The sequence below is a fragment of the Cottoperca gobio genome, chromosome 15 (genome assembly GCF_900634415.1).
Source record: "Cottoperca gobio chromosome 15, fCotGob3.1, whole genome shotgun sequence".
NCBI lineage: Eukaryota > Metazoa > Chordata > Actinopteri > Perciformes > Bovichtidae > Cottoperca > Cottoperca gobio.
The window spans coordinates 6,013,681-6,029,863 of NC_041369.1; the positions used below are offsets into that span (position 1 = coordinate 6,013,681).

The following is a 16,183-nucleotide window of genomic DNA, read 5'->3' on the forward strand; positions in this document are numbered from 1 at the left end:
ATGATATTTTAGACAGACAGACAGATGTAAAGATGCGGTAATTCTAGTTTCACTTTTTTGTTCGCATTAAACAAATGAGCTACAACGTGGTAATTATTGATCTTTAGAGGTGTTGATTGCTGGATTTTGTTCGCTTTAGACATGCTACATGTTTCCCCTTGTTCTCAGTCTTTGTGTTAAGCTAAGCTAACCGACTTGACTGCTTCATATTTGTGGAACACGCATTTGGTTGATATTGATGATCTTATCAGAGTCTTTGGAAGAAAGAAATCCATCCATCATCGTCTACCGCTTATCTGGGGTCGGATCGCGTGGGCCGCAGCTCCAGCAAGGAACCCCAATCTTCCCTTCTCCGGGCCACATCCTCCAGCTCCGACTGGGGGATCCTGAGGCGTATCCAGGCCAGTGAGGAGATATAATCTCTCCACCGAGTCCTGGGTCTTCCCCGGCTGGACGTGCCTGGAACACCTCCCTAGGGAGGCGCCCAGGTGGCATCCTTACTAGATGCCCGAACCACCTCAACTGGCTCCTTTCAACGTAAAGGAGCAGCGGCTCTACTCCGAGTCTCTCACGGATGGCTGAGCTTCTCACCCTATCTCTAAGGGAGACGCCAGCCACCCGTCTGAGAAAACCCATTTCGGCCGCTTGTACCCGTGATCTCATTCTTTCGGTCATGACCCAGCCTTCATGACCATAGGTGAGGGTAGGAACGAAGATCGACCGGTAGATCGAGAGCTTTGCCTTCTGGCTCAGCTCTCTTTTCGTCGGTGCGGTAAAGTGACTGTAATACCGCCCCCGCTGCTTCGATTCTCCGGCCAATCTCTCGCTCCATCGTCCCCTCACTCGCAAACAAGACCCCGAGGTACTTGAACTCCTTCACTTAGGGTAATGGCTCATTCCCTACCCGGAGTAGGCAATCCACCGGATTCCTGCTGAGAGCCATGGCCTCAGATTTGAGGTGCTGATCCTCATCCCAACCGCTTCACATTCGGCTGCGAACCGATCCAGTGACTGTTGAAGGTCACAGACCGATGATGCCATAAGGACCACATCATCTGCAAAGAGCAGCGATGAGCTCCTCAGGTCACCGAACTGCAACCCCTCTCCTCCACGACTACGCCTCGATATCCTATCCATGAAAATCACGAACAGGATTGGTGATAAAGCGCAGCCCTGGCGGAGGCCAACATTCACTGGGAACGAGTCCGACTTACTGCCGAGTATCCGGAAACAACTCTCGCTTTGGGCGTACAGGGATTGGATGGCCCTCAGAAGTGACCCCCTCACCCCATACTCCCGCAGCACCTCCCACAGTATCACCTGGGGATCCGGTCATACGCCTTCTCCAGATGGAAGAAAGAAACCGCTGAACTAATCCTTTAACTGCAAGTTACTTTATTATAACAGGGATAACATTATGACGTTCAAATCCACCTAATTATATTGGTACTTAAAATGATAGCAGTGTGAATAAGTTGTGGCCAAATAATACAAACCAGAAAGAAAAAAAACGAAACAAACACTGAGGCTTAGTTTTATATTTCAAAGCAACTATTGCACGTTTACGACACATTGAACAGTCCAAGAGCGATGGGGCCTCTGTGGCGACGTGCTGCCAGGGGCAACATTAAACGTGACTTGTACAGCTCCACACTCCCCATCACCTCTGCTATTCATGGAAACAATCTGACTATTATCCTCCGGAGGGGAAGAACAATCTTTTAATTCTGAACGACATGAAAGAATCTCTCACTTTCCTGTCCCTCCCTGTTTTCCACAGCGCCGGGTTGTGGAAGATGTCTTTTAGCCCTGCGGCAGGTGACGAACCACAAAACAGTCGCAGCCGTGTTGACTTTGAACCACCCAACGCTGAGCAGTTAAAACAAAACTTGCTTGTTTTGTTCTTGAACAGAAACCAGTCTCGCAGTGTGTTGTGAAATGAGGGCGACATTCTAGTGGTGGTGTGGAGGAGTACTGTGAGCGTGTGTGTCCTGCTCCGGGCAAGTGTGGATGTGAGTGTGTTGTTCTCAGGAGGGGAGGAGCAGTGTGTGCGTGGTATGCAGGCCGTGTGCTGGGTTATGTGGTGTTGATTGCGCGGTGCTTAACCACCGCCTTTTGATGCTCTGCCTTGCGATCTTTCGTGTGTTCCACTGTGTTTGCACTCTCACTGTGTGTCTATGTCTCTCTACATTTTTTAAATTAATTAATTATACTTTTTACTACTCTTATTTGTTTCCTTTTCTGGTCTCTTTTTAACTGATTTCCCACGTCAGGCATGTCTATTTATAACTGCAATTGTTTACAGCCGTGTTTACCAACCTTTTTATTCTCAGATGCACCCCCACAGCCCCGTCTGATGAACTCAAGTACCTATTCATCCACACCACCGTCATGTTTCAACTGTATTCACTTCAATCTATCTAACTTCCTCAAAGGCAGAATGAGTAGGATTTGTCGGTTGCGACACAACATTCAAAGTTGGCCCGGGTTTAACGACCCCTGAACCGCAGTTAGGGTGCTCACCAGTGGCTGAATGCCCCCCCCCCCCCCCCATATTCACTCTCAAGTTGGAACAACCTTTGTCCACTTGTTTTTTTTCGTCTCGCTAAATTTGTTTTTCTCTGCGCTGTGTCCATCATTTTTTGGTTGCTTACGACGTGGCACCTGGTCAATGCGTTCTTATAGAGGTTGACGCCCAGAAACTTCCCGAACACGGCAAAATAAGAACATCGAGGTAGAAGGCAGCGTCTCCCACAACGCCGCACACTTCTATTGCGTCATAAGTTTATTGAGAATTATTGTTGTACGAGTCTAAATATTGTTTTTTAAGGAAAATCCTATTTATTCTACATTTACACAATCAATGATATTAAAGTTGACTTTAAAAAGTTAAAGTTTTTTTCATACAATTCAATGTCTGTAAGTTTGCATTCGTACTGATACTACTTTGGACATGGTGGTAGTGCAACGTTTCAATCATTCATCCATTTGTTTTAGCTAAATATTTAAACCATTTATCCATTACTTATATTTAGCTATTTAGACAATTTTTCCATTACATTGAGCTGATTCAACCATGTTCTCATTACTTTACAGAAGAACTCCCTGGGTTTTAAGTACCCCTGGTTAGAAATAACTGGTTTACAGTTTATCCCGTGTGTGTGTGTGTCAAGTGTGTGTGATGAAGTACACTGAAGTGTGTGTGTGTGTGTGTGTGTGGCATCGCTGCACCCTCGCACTGTCCTCCACATTGGATTGTTTTAATTTGTCTTCCCGCTCCACTGGCTGTTAAACAGCTGCGTCTTACAGAACAGGGCAGAGCTGTTCCTTGCGGGTGTTCTTCAGATCACGTTCATAGCGTTTGTCCTTACGACTCTCGCAGTACCAGATGACACAGAGGAACAGTGTAAATGTGTCACAAAGTTTAGAGCAGGAATTTCCTTTTGTAACGTCAGCCACATTGAAATAGGTACACGTCAGACCAACACATTGCATAAGTTATTGATGATCTTTGGAGTGTTCGAAAGCTAATCAAGGGCTCTGGTTCATAATTCATCTGACTCTTTTTTTTTTATGCCATACTTTTTAGTAGTGGGTTATTTGATGTAATAATACAAAAAAAATCATTTGACGCAGGTATGTACGCAACTCACTCAGAAAGAGAAACTCAATGTGTGTGTGTGTGTGTGTGTGTGTGTGTGTAAGGAGTGGAAGTCGGGCCCTGCAACAGCTTCCGGCCCGCTGGCTCTCTGAGGTTCTGGAGGAGATCAAATCCAGCGACCCTTCGTCCAAGCTATGTGCCACACGACGCAGCGCTGGAATACCGTTCTACATCCAGGTGTGTGAGCATGGTTTTCAAACTGTAAACGGAACAACTGGGCTAAGTATCAAAAGGGTGCTTCTGAACTCTTGATTTCTAGAGGTGGCAAGGGGCGATTGTTTCAATTGAAGACACTCGAGAAGGCAGGCGATGCAGACTTTAGTCAGCAAACTGCACATTCCTCCGGTTTAGTTCCTCAAGAGTGTGTGGTGGAGTGATGGCCACATTGTTGGTGAATCTAATCCTCTCTGCGCACAGTGATCCTGTGGAGCTGTTCAAGACACATTTTGGGATTTTATTTTCACATTTTTTGGTCACTGCTTTATTTGTACATAGGCCTATCAAGATAATTACCTCACTATTGCCCGTTGTGTTTAAATGCTTGTTTGTCCCCAACATGATGTAGAGTAAACAGCAGGGTTTCCCCACCATTGTAACACTTGGGTATTGCGCAGATATTGCACATCTGTTTAACAGAGCCCCAGAGTTTGTTTAATTTATTGATTTGATTTGTGTGGTTTTTATTTTATATATTTAAGATATTTAAAGAACATTCCAATTCAAATGTGTGAACTTTCTTACATATTAAACACTGACTGTGCTTTGAAATGGTGTACTTGCATTATTATGCTATTTTTATTACATCCGTGGCATAAAATTGTCTTAAAATGGCATTAATATCGTTTATCACAATTATCTTTGGGACAATAACAGTAGTTACTGTGACAGCCTACCTTCTTTTTTTATCGTTGCGAGCTTGATGTAAATTCTGTTACTGGATTTTGGTTGGAATGTTGGACAGTTCTCAGAGGTTTAGTAATAGAAACCGTGTGTGGTGTGTGTGGTGTGTGTGGTGAGTGTGTTGTGTGTGTTTTTGTGTTCCTGTTTACTCCTAAAAGTAGTGCAATCAGCAGTTCTTGGCATGCCACTGGAGCACTCATGCTGGAAGAACATTGAGTTTCTTAATCCATCTGTCTTCTTTTCTCAGTGACACACTCGCATAAACACTCATAACACCGTCCTTTGGTTGACCCCTCGTAGTAGTCACCAGTCCCGCACACCTAACAGTGTGTTGTAATCTGTGACTAACCTTCCTTAACACTCGACTGACTCAGACTGTTATTGGACACAGCTCACCTCCCCACTTCCTCTGATTACTGATATTAAAACTACACATGACAGGTTCATGTTTTATCATAGCAGTAATTTCAGAGTTGGGCTTTTTGTGGTTATGGGTACGAGGCGCATGGCTGCACCGCTCACATCACTGACTCTGCTGTTTGTATGCATTTAATCCTTCATTTTCATTTTGAGAAGATTTCAAAAGTCCCTACTTTTCTGAAACTGGTATTGAGGGCAGCGACGTGCTTATCCCCGATTATTTATGGAAATTCTCTACATGTTAAATCAAATCAAATTTATTTGTATAGCCAAATATCACAAATTATACATTTGTCCTAGTGTGCTTTACAGACTGTACAGGTTACGACACCCTCTGTCCTTAGACTCTCAGCATCGCACAAGGAAAAACTTCCTAAAAGAAACTCCATAATTAAAGGGGGAAAAATGGAAGAAACCTCAGGGAGAGCAACTGAGGAGGGATCCCTCTCCCAGGACGGACAGACGTGCAATAGATGTCGTGTGTACAGGATAAACAACATAGTACAAATACAACATTTGACAGAAAATGATGTTGTGTTGAAAAAGAGAAAGTTGGATGAATCCAGGAAAATGTCAATAAGGCTTCCCGGTGTCCAGCAGGACCAGGGCAGCAGGCGCATGTCACGATTCATGATCCTGACGTAAACTTTATCAGTGGCAACCTGCCACATGAGAGACACAGAAACTCCGGGGATGATGCCCCGGATGATGAGTTAGTCACATACATTTACATAAATGCATACCGGATAGAGAGGGAGAAGAAGAGAGAGAGAGGGAGGGGAGGAGAGAGGAGGAGAGCAGGGAGGTGTCCCCCGGCAGTCTAAGCCTATAGCAGCATAACTAGGGGCTGATCCAAGGCAAACCTGAGCCAGCCCTAACTATAAGCTTTATCAAAAAGGAAAGTCTTTAGCCTGCTCTTAAATGTGGAGAGTGTGTCTGCCTCCCGAACACAAACTGGAAGCTGGTTCCACTGGAGAGGAGCTTGATGGCTGAAGGCTCTGGCTCCCATTGTACTCTTAGAGACTCTAGGAACCACAAGTAACCCTGCAGTCTGGGAGCGTAATGCTCTAGTTGGTTTATAAGGTACTATGAGATCTTTAAGATATGCTGGAGCCTGACCATTACTTTGTAAGTCAGGAGAAGGATTTTGAATTCTATTCTATTCTGTTAAACCGTGAACGTCCCAGTTGTCTAGCTAAAAATGACCTTTTTATATTAAAGGATGTGAGTTGAAGATAAAGCAGAACAGATCACGATAGCAAACCCATATGGATGATTTAAAATGAGGATGAAGGGAGACGGAGAAGATATAAAGGAGAAAGCGGGAGAGCCCAGCTGAGCGGAGGAAGTCTGGGGAGAAGCAGAAGTCGACACCTTGGCAGAGCTTCGGGCTGCATTCTTTCACACAGAAAGAGCGAGTCAGATCCGGGGAAGGCTGGCTCCCGCGCTCGCCTCATGCTGGTCTGCATCCACCTGGGACAGACTTCACAGGAACTGGGCTAGCGCTCCTCTTCATCCTAACCTTCCTCCATCCCAACCCCCCCAAGAGTTCATAAGAGCCAGACTGTGCCTCCTCCTCCGCCGCCTCCTCTTCTCCCCACCTCCATCTCTCCATCCCTCCCAGGCCTAACTTTTAACTATAACCCAGGCCAGACACACAACTGGCTCCCATCAGCTCCCACATTAAGAGAACTCCTTTCTCACACAGCAGCCAATTGCCGTCGCCTCCTCCGTCCCACATTCTCAACTCCCGGCATACACAAATGATGTCATTCAGTGAAGCTATAAGTAAAGGCAAACTTATGTAATGGTATTGCTGAGTCTTTATGTGATAGAATACCGCTGCATACGGTGTTGGGTATAATTAAATAAAGTTTAGGCTGCTGCAAGTTTAAAACAAAACAAATGAGAAGTAACTTGGCTGATCTAAACAATGGAATTGACTATAGATGTGGCCTGTTGCAAACGCAGGAATGCATCAGCTGTCAGATTGTACACCATTAATACCACTACAGTCTATTGTAACGGTTGTTAACAAAGGGAAGATGATAGAGCAGCTTCTATTTACTTTACTTTGTTCTGCTTGTTTGTTTTTTTCTTTTTTCAAAGGATATATTGACAGGTTAAAAACATTACAATATTAAATTTAGTTTAAAGAAACAGTGTAGTTTTTAGGGTCTAACATTGAATGGCATTTGCCTGCAAAAAAAAAAAAAGTTCCGCTACTTATGAATTTACAAATAACAGCATGACAGCATTTTACTACCAGAACATATATTTCTGGCCTCCACAATGACAATCCTGTTAATCTGAGAGTGTGAAAAGGAAAGTACTCCTTTCACAAAATATGGTGAAGACAGTAATAATAGTAGCATCTCTTAAATGTACGTGCGACGCACTGACCTGGGACTCTTTCTATGCTGCCTTCTACATGTTTGTTGTGTTTTAATGTTTTTTTGTTGTTTTTCTTACTTCCGCAGGCTCTGCTCTCCTCTGAGCCCAAGTCGTCCAGTTGCAGCCTGTTGAAAATGACCATGAGAGAACTGATTTCTTTGGCCATGCCCTCTGCTAACAGGAACACTAACGGCTCCACCGTGCCTCAGGTTTGACCACCCAGTAGCTTCATGCATGAGTCCTTTGTCTAATCAGGTCTTACCTGGGAGACCTGTTTGCTGCACACACTGAAAGGGCATCGTAGGCAGTGCTGCTGTGACTGATCTGAGCTCTTTTCTCGCTTTACTTTTATCCCTAATAAACTTTGACCTTCCCTAAAGTTTGTTTAACATGTTCTGTAATCAAACAACATAAAATAAAGTTAGAAATGTCAAATCTAGTGGGGTTTTTAAGACTTTAGGCAGTCACTTTGGTTCTTAATGTGATTGTGCTGACGCTTGGTTAAATGTTATGTGTTTACCTCGCCACAGGTCCACGCTCTGAACATCCTCAGGGCTCTGTACAGGGACACTCGTCTGGGGGAAAACATCATTCCCTTCGTCTCAGATGGAATGCAGGCTGCTGTACTGGGCTTCACCTCTCCTGTTTGGGCAGTGAGTGTTGACTGAATACCTCTATTTGTCTCTTGTTTGAATTTAGATGGATTAACATGCACCCAACATCATCCCTGTTCTTCTACAGTTTGGTCACCCCGTTTATATTAGTGAGGGTAGACCAGTAGGGCTTTTCTTTTGGAACATTCGACCGTGCCGAGTCAAACCATGCCACGCTGAATTCCGTCTATGCCAAGTTGTGCCGCCTCTAAGCTTTCAGCTGTAAAGGAGTTGTGTCGAGTTACTGCTGATGAAAACCCAGCATTTCCTGATTTTGCTGCTTCATAATATAAACTTTAAAATAACGGGAGTTTTATTGTGAAGAGTTTATAGGAAATGAAATGTGTTTATTAGCGGCTACTCTTCCATAAAACAAGTCTACTAATACTGCAGGGAGGAATAGTAAGCCGCAGAAATAACAGGGAGTTTTATTGTGGAGAATTTATAGGAAATGAAATGTCTTTCCATGTTACGACTCCTTGCGACTCCTTTGACCACTAGTCACAGCCATGGTGACATCTCCCATGTTGTTGTAATGGAGATGCAAATCCCTGCCATGCTCGGCCGATGCGCCGAGTGAAGCCAAGCTATTACATGTATATGGAAAAGGGGCTTAGATAGACTCGATGCACTTACCCATTCACACATACACTCTCTGACTCTCTGTCTCACATCCTCCCTCCTGTTTTTCTCTTCTGTTTCCCAGGTGAGGAACTCCTCCACTCTTCTCTTCAGCACTCTGATCACAAGGATCTTTGGAGTGAAGAAGGGGAAGGACGAGCACTCGAAAAAGAACAGGTCTGCTGCTTCTCCCGCTCTCATACTGCTCCACAGGTTTACTGTCATTTGCATCAGTGCACAATGAGATGTTTCTATTTGGATGGGAAGTACAAGTCAGTGGTTATCAGTCATGTATGTAAAGAAGGTCCAAAAGTCACAATTATTAGTGCAGCAAAAGTCCTTGGCAACAAGTAATAATGCAAGTCATCTTGCACTAGACTGTAGTTATCCTAATTAACTAACTGAGGGAGGATTTAATTCTTAAAACAAAAAGTGCTAAGTTAGACTGCCTAGCATAGCATATAATAAATACTTTTTTTGTAGTAAATTAACACTTAATTTACAGCAAAGCAAACAATGTAGAGCACTTAAAGCCAAAGTCAAAGAAGCATGTGTGTAAACAGTGGGTGTTCTCCACCACTGGGGGACACTGTTGTTACACCACTTTAGCTCAAAGCAGATTTCACTCGACTCAAACCCGCTGCTGATTATCACTTGTGGAGATGCAGCTCTCCGCTGCTGCTGTGCCAGCAATAAGGAAGAGACATTACAAGCAAATACTTTAACAAATAAAAATAAATGGGCAGCTTAATATTGAAAAATAAAATCTATTTTTCTTAATGCTTTATAAACACATGTGGGACCATCCCATTGGGGCTGTGCTGTGCCTGGCTTCATATCTATGTGCCCAGGTATAATACAGCAAAGTGTGCCATCAAAAGTGCAATTATTATACAGATGCACAAAGCTACATGTCTTATGAGGGCTGGAAATGTTCACTGATGACAGATATTGTCTGGAGGACAGAAATATACTTGTTGTTTTCAGGGTGGGAAAATTATCTGAAACAGAATTTAGACCACAGGGCACTAAAAGCCTCTATTGAAACTCAAGCTGATGTCGGTTATGGTTGCACTGTTTCCCACAGGATTTTGCGAGACTATGGTGGGTGGACTTCAGACCCTTTAGGGGGGTCTGGGGGTTTGCTCCCCAGCAAGAAAATGATGTACATTTCACAGTTAAATGAATCAATATGGTGCACACACAAAAAGAAGTGGCTACTTCTGCGAAGAACTCTGTGCTCTTGTAAACAATTTAATCATGAACACATTTGGTTGTATAGATATGAATGGTGATGACGCTGCAAAAAAAAGTTGTACCCACAAATCATGGTAAAGGAGATGAGGTCCGTGCTTCAAGACTGGTCGGGTGGGTTGCCGACATCGCCGCAGACTATCAGTTGTGCTGTGAACAGGGGGGTCAACAGCCACTAACCTACGGATCCTAACAGTTCTGTCTGTCATGCCAATAATCATTTAGTTTGAGGAGCTGTCAGTCGGGGGATATCTCGTGTCAGAGGATGAGATGCAACCGCCACACACCATGTCAAAGTAATTAAGTTTGAGTTGTGCAAATGAGGTTTTAGTTGGAAGGTTATCAGTTGTTAGTCCTGCTTTGCTGTCGAGGATTGTTTAAAGTGTGGCTTGTTTTGGAGGTTTATGGAAACGAGTCCTAAATTATAACAGGCTCACAATAACTTGCCAAACAACCATCTAAGTATTTTGAAACCTCGATAAAAGAACTGACTGCAGACTTTGCTCAAGTGTTCTTTCCACATATATTTTATGATTTGTTGTATGCAACTTAGATGCAGGATTGGTGGAGTTGAGCACTCGGAGATGCTGGAACAGGTTCCACAAGATCATGTAATCACAGGAAAATATGTGATGCTATAGCAGACACATGTCCGTTTCTAGACACTCAAGACATGTCTTTTCCACATGTTGTTGCATATTGAAATTTGTAGATAGAAAGGAGGATAAATATTAGGAACAATACTTAAAAAATGTTTATACTTAACACTTAAAACAACAATCAACCAAAATGTTTTATTAAATACTTAGTCTTAAGAGAGCTGGCATGAAGCATTACAGAGCACAAGTATGCTGTGTGATGTTCATGGTTTTAAAATGGTCCAATACTTAAGTGCACGACCAAATAAACTAAATAAACAACTGTAAAATGCTGACATTCAACAGTCTCAAGTGCTGATTAGCAAATGTTATATACATTTTTAAGATACATTTTTTAATGGACAGAACAGCTGTAGAGAGATGGGAAAAGGGGGGAGAGTACCACACAAGATACAATCATACAACAACACATAGCTTCCATGTAACAGTTTGTCTACACATACAAACCCTCTGGCTCAATGGCATATTGCACAACAACCTGCATTACCTGTTAGTGTTACGAATCTTAGTGGTCAGGCAGGAATGAACATTTATTACACTTCAGCCTGTTGTGGAGAAACCTGATGCTCACCAGACGTAGGAGCTGGGACTCTGGGACGAGTCATTTTTTATCCCCCATCATTTTTATTACCAGACGAGCAATCAGTGATTTCTGTCATCTTATTATCGTATCTTTTAGTACTCGGTAAGACTGCATGGTAAAATAGTAACATGAACATTTGCCTAACAAATAGACCCTAAATACAAAAAGAATACATCGACTGGTGCAGTCTAGAGCAGAGACCTTTTAAACGTGTGTCGTCAATATGAATCCCGAGGTACTTATAAGAGCAGAACTGGTTGATAGATTCATTGTGAATAACCACCAGCCAAGGGTCAAACACCATCTCCTCAGTCTTCTTCACACCATTGCACAAATCTCTCATTCAGAGTGGTCAACTCATGAAGTCAGCCATATTTGTGTGGTTTTCAGGTACTTGCCTATTGGTAAGTGCCAAGTCGGATATATCGGAGCATTCAGAAAAAAACCAAGCTTCCCAGGAGTAGTTACCACTTGGAAGTTGACCTGACAATATTTACAATCAATTACGATAACTGCAGCTACCTTTATATTCTAAGCTTTGCTAAACATGTCCTTGCTCGAGCTCTGTATTTTATTTTTTAACTCAAATGGTGAACATTGTAAATATTATACCTGCTAAACATTAGCAGGTTAGCGTTGTCATTGAGCAGGTTAGCGTTGTCATTGAGCAGGTTAGCGTCGTCATTGAGCAGGTTAGCGTCGTCATTGAGCAGGTTAGCGTCGTCATTGAGCATGTTAGCGTCGTCATTGAGCATGTTAGCATCGTCATTGAGCATGTTAGCATTGTCATTGAGCATGTTAGCATGCTAACATTAGCATTTAGCGTCACAGATACTCATAAGCGTTTAGCCTCAGAGCTGTTAGCATGGCTGTAGACTCTTGTCACCTGTCACCTCACTGCTAGAGAGTGCTGCTTGAAATGAGTCCTAAAACCCGGACATGAGTCAGCATTTTTGCATTTTGGTTCGTCTCGAAGTCATTGAGTTTTTTTTAATGGGATTTTGGTTAGATGCCTGAAATAAGGTTTGTGGTTAACACAAGCTTAAGAGATTTGTTCAAGCGCGTTTCGTTCTATGTTCTATAATATGCCAGTAAATTCCCCACTCGTGTATTTTTAAGTCTTAAAGAACAACTGACTAAATGTGACTACTAAACAGCTGAACATTAGTCCGCTCTCAGCTTAGTGGTGGTGGCATGAAGTCATGCAACTGTGCTGTAGTTTTCTTATAGTCTAGCTTTAACTAATTAATTCTGTGTAGCATTTATGCTTTAAATATGCTGTAATACAAAATCTAATGGAACAATCCTGTTGGCTTTTTGTGGAGGGAAGCTAACTTTCAGTGCATCGTCATCAGTGCAGCTCTGTAGCCATGTACACCGTGAAACCATAATATATCAAATGTTTTATAATGTTAGAACTGATGGAGATCCATTTAGTATTCAGGGAATCTTTAAACAGGAACAATAATGTGGTACCGTGTAGCTGTAGGACTGTGTGGTAGGTCTATATCGAGCTCAGAGGTGAGTTGTTAACCAACAAATAATCCAGGGTAAAGTTTCACAGGGTCGGACCCTTTTCCAGGAAGCTCTGTCTGGTTCCCTTTTACTGTATTTCTATTGGCTGCGTGTCTGAAGGCCTCTGAATACTCCTAACCAAGCCAAGGCTGCTCCTGTTTATCTTGTCTGTTTTCACTTGTGTTTTTAGTCTGCTGTGTCTCCTTTTGTATAGCTGTCTGTTACCCCCCCCCCCCCCCCTCTTGTCTGCTGCTTTCTTTCTTATTATAACTGTGGCAGGGTTTTTGTCCTGTGATTAATGACTAAAAGAGAATTACCATTCAAACTCTTAACTTGCATGTTTGTGTCTGTACAATGCTCAGACGTGTTCATTTAAAAATATTTCTTTGTCTATTTAATTTTTATTGTACAATAGTGCTCTCGCAGCATGTCAGTTGTCATGGCACTAAACTTATTGTGTTATTGACCTGAAATATCAAACTGTGCGTGTATGAACAAAAAAGCTGCAACTCGTGTCTAATCATGTCTTTGGGAGTTTGTCTCCTCCTCAGTGGGTTTTATGTCTGCTCTGTGTTATTACCACGATTTTCCGGTTGTGACCTCTGGTAGCAGAAAACGCATTGTGACAGCTTGTCCACTCTAATATTTGGCTGTGTGTTCGTAAGGGCCTTTTGGTCGTCTGAAGACGGAGGATAAACAGTTCCCTCTTACACAAACCAGTTTATTTACAGCATTGTGAGTATTTGTGTGTTTGGGAAGACTCAGCTTCTTGCTGTCTGTGGGAATTTCAGCTGTGTATTTTACATAGTTACTTGAATCCAGGCATATTGTTGACTCGTGGATCATAGTTCCACTAAGCTCAGACTCCTCCGCTCCGTCACCGTGCATTGATGTTGATCTGATATCGTTGCTGAGATAAATGCAACTGTAAACAAAGCTGACAGAGCGAAGATTGCTCTCTGCAATCCAACCAGAGCCTCCAGCTTTATCTCCAGCCTACATCCACTCCTCACTTTGCACTATATGTGCTCTTGTACAAAAATGTTACTTAGGCGCTTAAAAAAAACTAAAATGTGAAAGATGCGCTCTCATAATCTGTAAAGATTTACTTTGTGAAAGTCTTCAGCCAGGCTGTAACAGAGTGAAAGTTATAAGGCTTCCCCCATTCTTCTTCTTTTACTTTCGCAAAAGTACAAATACAACACTGATAAAATGCCACTTCACAAGTAGAAGTTCTGCAGGACAGAAGTATTATAGTATTATATAAGTACAGAAAACTGTTGCTTGCATCTGATATATTATTATATGTTAGGTTATTAGAATGTTGATAGTGATGCATCATAGTGTAAGCAACCTTTTACTGTTGCAGCTGGTGGAGGTGGAGCTAGTTTTTACTCCACCTAACTTTATATACAGTTTGGCAGTTTTGCCAGTGAGTCTGTAACACATATTTACAGATTATTCAGGTTTTTTAACTTTGATCTCTAATCTGTTTAGTTTTTTTTGTGAAATATTGGATAATTTTACCTCGTTGGTGTCTTCAACTTATTTAAAACAATCTGTGACGTCTAAAGGGGAAATGTCTCTTTAGTGGAACTGTTAATAACTCAGATGTTTTTTTAAATAAAATCTTAAAGGGGACATATTATGCTCATTTTCAGGTTCATACTCGTATTTTTGGATTCTACTACAACGTGTGTGTGTGTGTGTGTGTGTGTGTGTGTGTGTGTGTGTGTGTGTGTGTGAACAAAAGCACTGAAAAAGTGAGCTTTTCATGAAAGGTAACTCCAGCTGTCAATAAATGTTTTGGTGTAAAAAGTACAACATTTTGCTCTGAAATGTTGTGGAGTAGAAGAATAAATTAACACAAACTGCAAGCATCTCAAAAATTCTACCTAAATACACTAATTCAGTATATTGACTTGAAACAAAATCACCTTTTGCAACAACTAATCTTCAACACACTTGTTGTTCCATTTGCCTGAAAGGTAATGCAGCTTATGTGCACACACAGCTGTGAGCCAACAAACATGAGCAGGCCTGTTCACCTCCTCTCTCCTCTGTCCTGCTTTGTGACCCTTACCCCTTTTACCCCATCTAATCTGCTCCGACACGACCTCTGATCCCTTGTCCTCCAGGCAGCCGAGTCTCATTAGAGGGAACAGAGGAGGGCTGGAAGCACACACACACACACACACACACACACACACACACACACACACAATACTCACAGTCCTGTATTTGCGCATGCATACTGTGGACATCAAACATTTAGGGACACTTTCAGATTGACATTATTTTTGCACTTGTCTTTTTTCCTAATGCAGTGGTAATGTGAAGTTATCACACTTCAGCTGTGTGTATGTGTCAGGTCACAAGAGGTGAGTGTGTCAGATCCAGGTTGAAGGGGGTTTTAAAACCTACGCACATGACTCACTTTCCTACCATGACAGTGCCTGCTGCTAACTTGAACCAGGTCCAGAGTGTGTGTGTGTGTATACGTACTTGTGTTTGTGTGCTAGTCTAGAATCAGTTCCAGTCGTGACTGAAGCAGTATGCAATCTCTCCAGGCTTGTGATCATGTGCTTGGCAAACCAGACCTCTTCCCTTAAGGAGCGACTTGATTTAGACGGCAGAGTTAAATAAAAACTTTTATTGGCCCTGAGGCTGAATGGCGGTTGCAGCAGCAAGCAAGACTGCCAGTGATAAATATAAAGTTTGTCATTTTATTGACAGTTGTGTATTTGTGTGAGTGAATACATCAGCACAGACGCACATGACGTTAACACACGGCACAGTGTATGTGCATACACACAACTGTAAGTGTTTATTTCTGTCTGTAGCAGGGTAAACAGGCTGCATGTGTTTAGGTAGAGAGTACTTGGCACAGGAACATGCCTTATCAGCATGGGCTGTCGCTCCATCCTTTCCCCTCCTCTGCTCCATCAGGTTTCTTGTTATGTCACTTTTATGCACGGAGAGTATTCGGAACATATGAATTCAATCACGACTAAGTATCAGGTAATTTAATAAGCTGAAATTCAAGTTGGATCAAAGTAGATCCACTCGCACTCCTGATTAATGTTACTCTCTGTTGACAGTGATTCATGATGGCAATTACTTTTACTCTCTGCAGAGATGTGTTTTTATACAGCGTACTTGCTCAAAACTCGACACACTTTTGGCCTTGTTCTAATTATACGCTTGTGTTTTGAGACTGAGCTCCTCAATACTGGCACCGCAAATACTACAAATGACATCCTACAGTGTACTGGCCCTCTTCCCCCGATGTCGAAGCTAACTCCTGGAATCTTGGCGTTATATTCGATCACCATGTCAACAAATTGGTTCGATCCTTTTTTTTAGTTATTTTTACAACTGAAAAATCAGAGTTATCAGCTTTTGATATTGGAACGCATCATTCACACTTTTCCTGTCTTGACTTCTGCAATGCCCTTTTTCACTTGCCTTAGCCAAACGGCCTTGGCCCATCTCAGGCTTGTACAAAATGCAGCAGCACTTA

The 16,183-nt window shown here is 42.5% G+C and overlaps 1 protein-coding gene across 2 annotated transcripts in view; it reads left to right on the plus strand.

The window, feature by feature from the left end:
* thada (THADA armadillo repeat containing) overlaps positions 1-16,183 on the plus strand; it is a 100,941-nt gene that overhangs the window by 23,558 nt on the left and 61,200 nt on the right. For both annotated transcript variants that reach the window (XM_029450333.1, XM_029450334.1), the window contains exons 23-26: positions 3,706-3,838; positions 7,462-7,584; positions 7,906-8,028; positions 8,735-8,826. In XM_029450333.1, the coding sequence (XP_029306193.1) occupies positions 3,706-3,838; positions 7,462-7,584; positions 7,906-8,028; positions 8,735-8,826 (471 nt within the window). The remainder of the gene's footprint in view (positions 1-3,705; positions 3,839-7,461; positions 7,585-7,905; positions 8,029-8,734; positions 8,827-16,183) is intronic.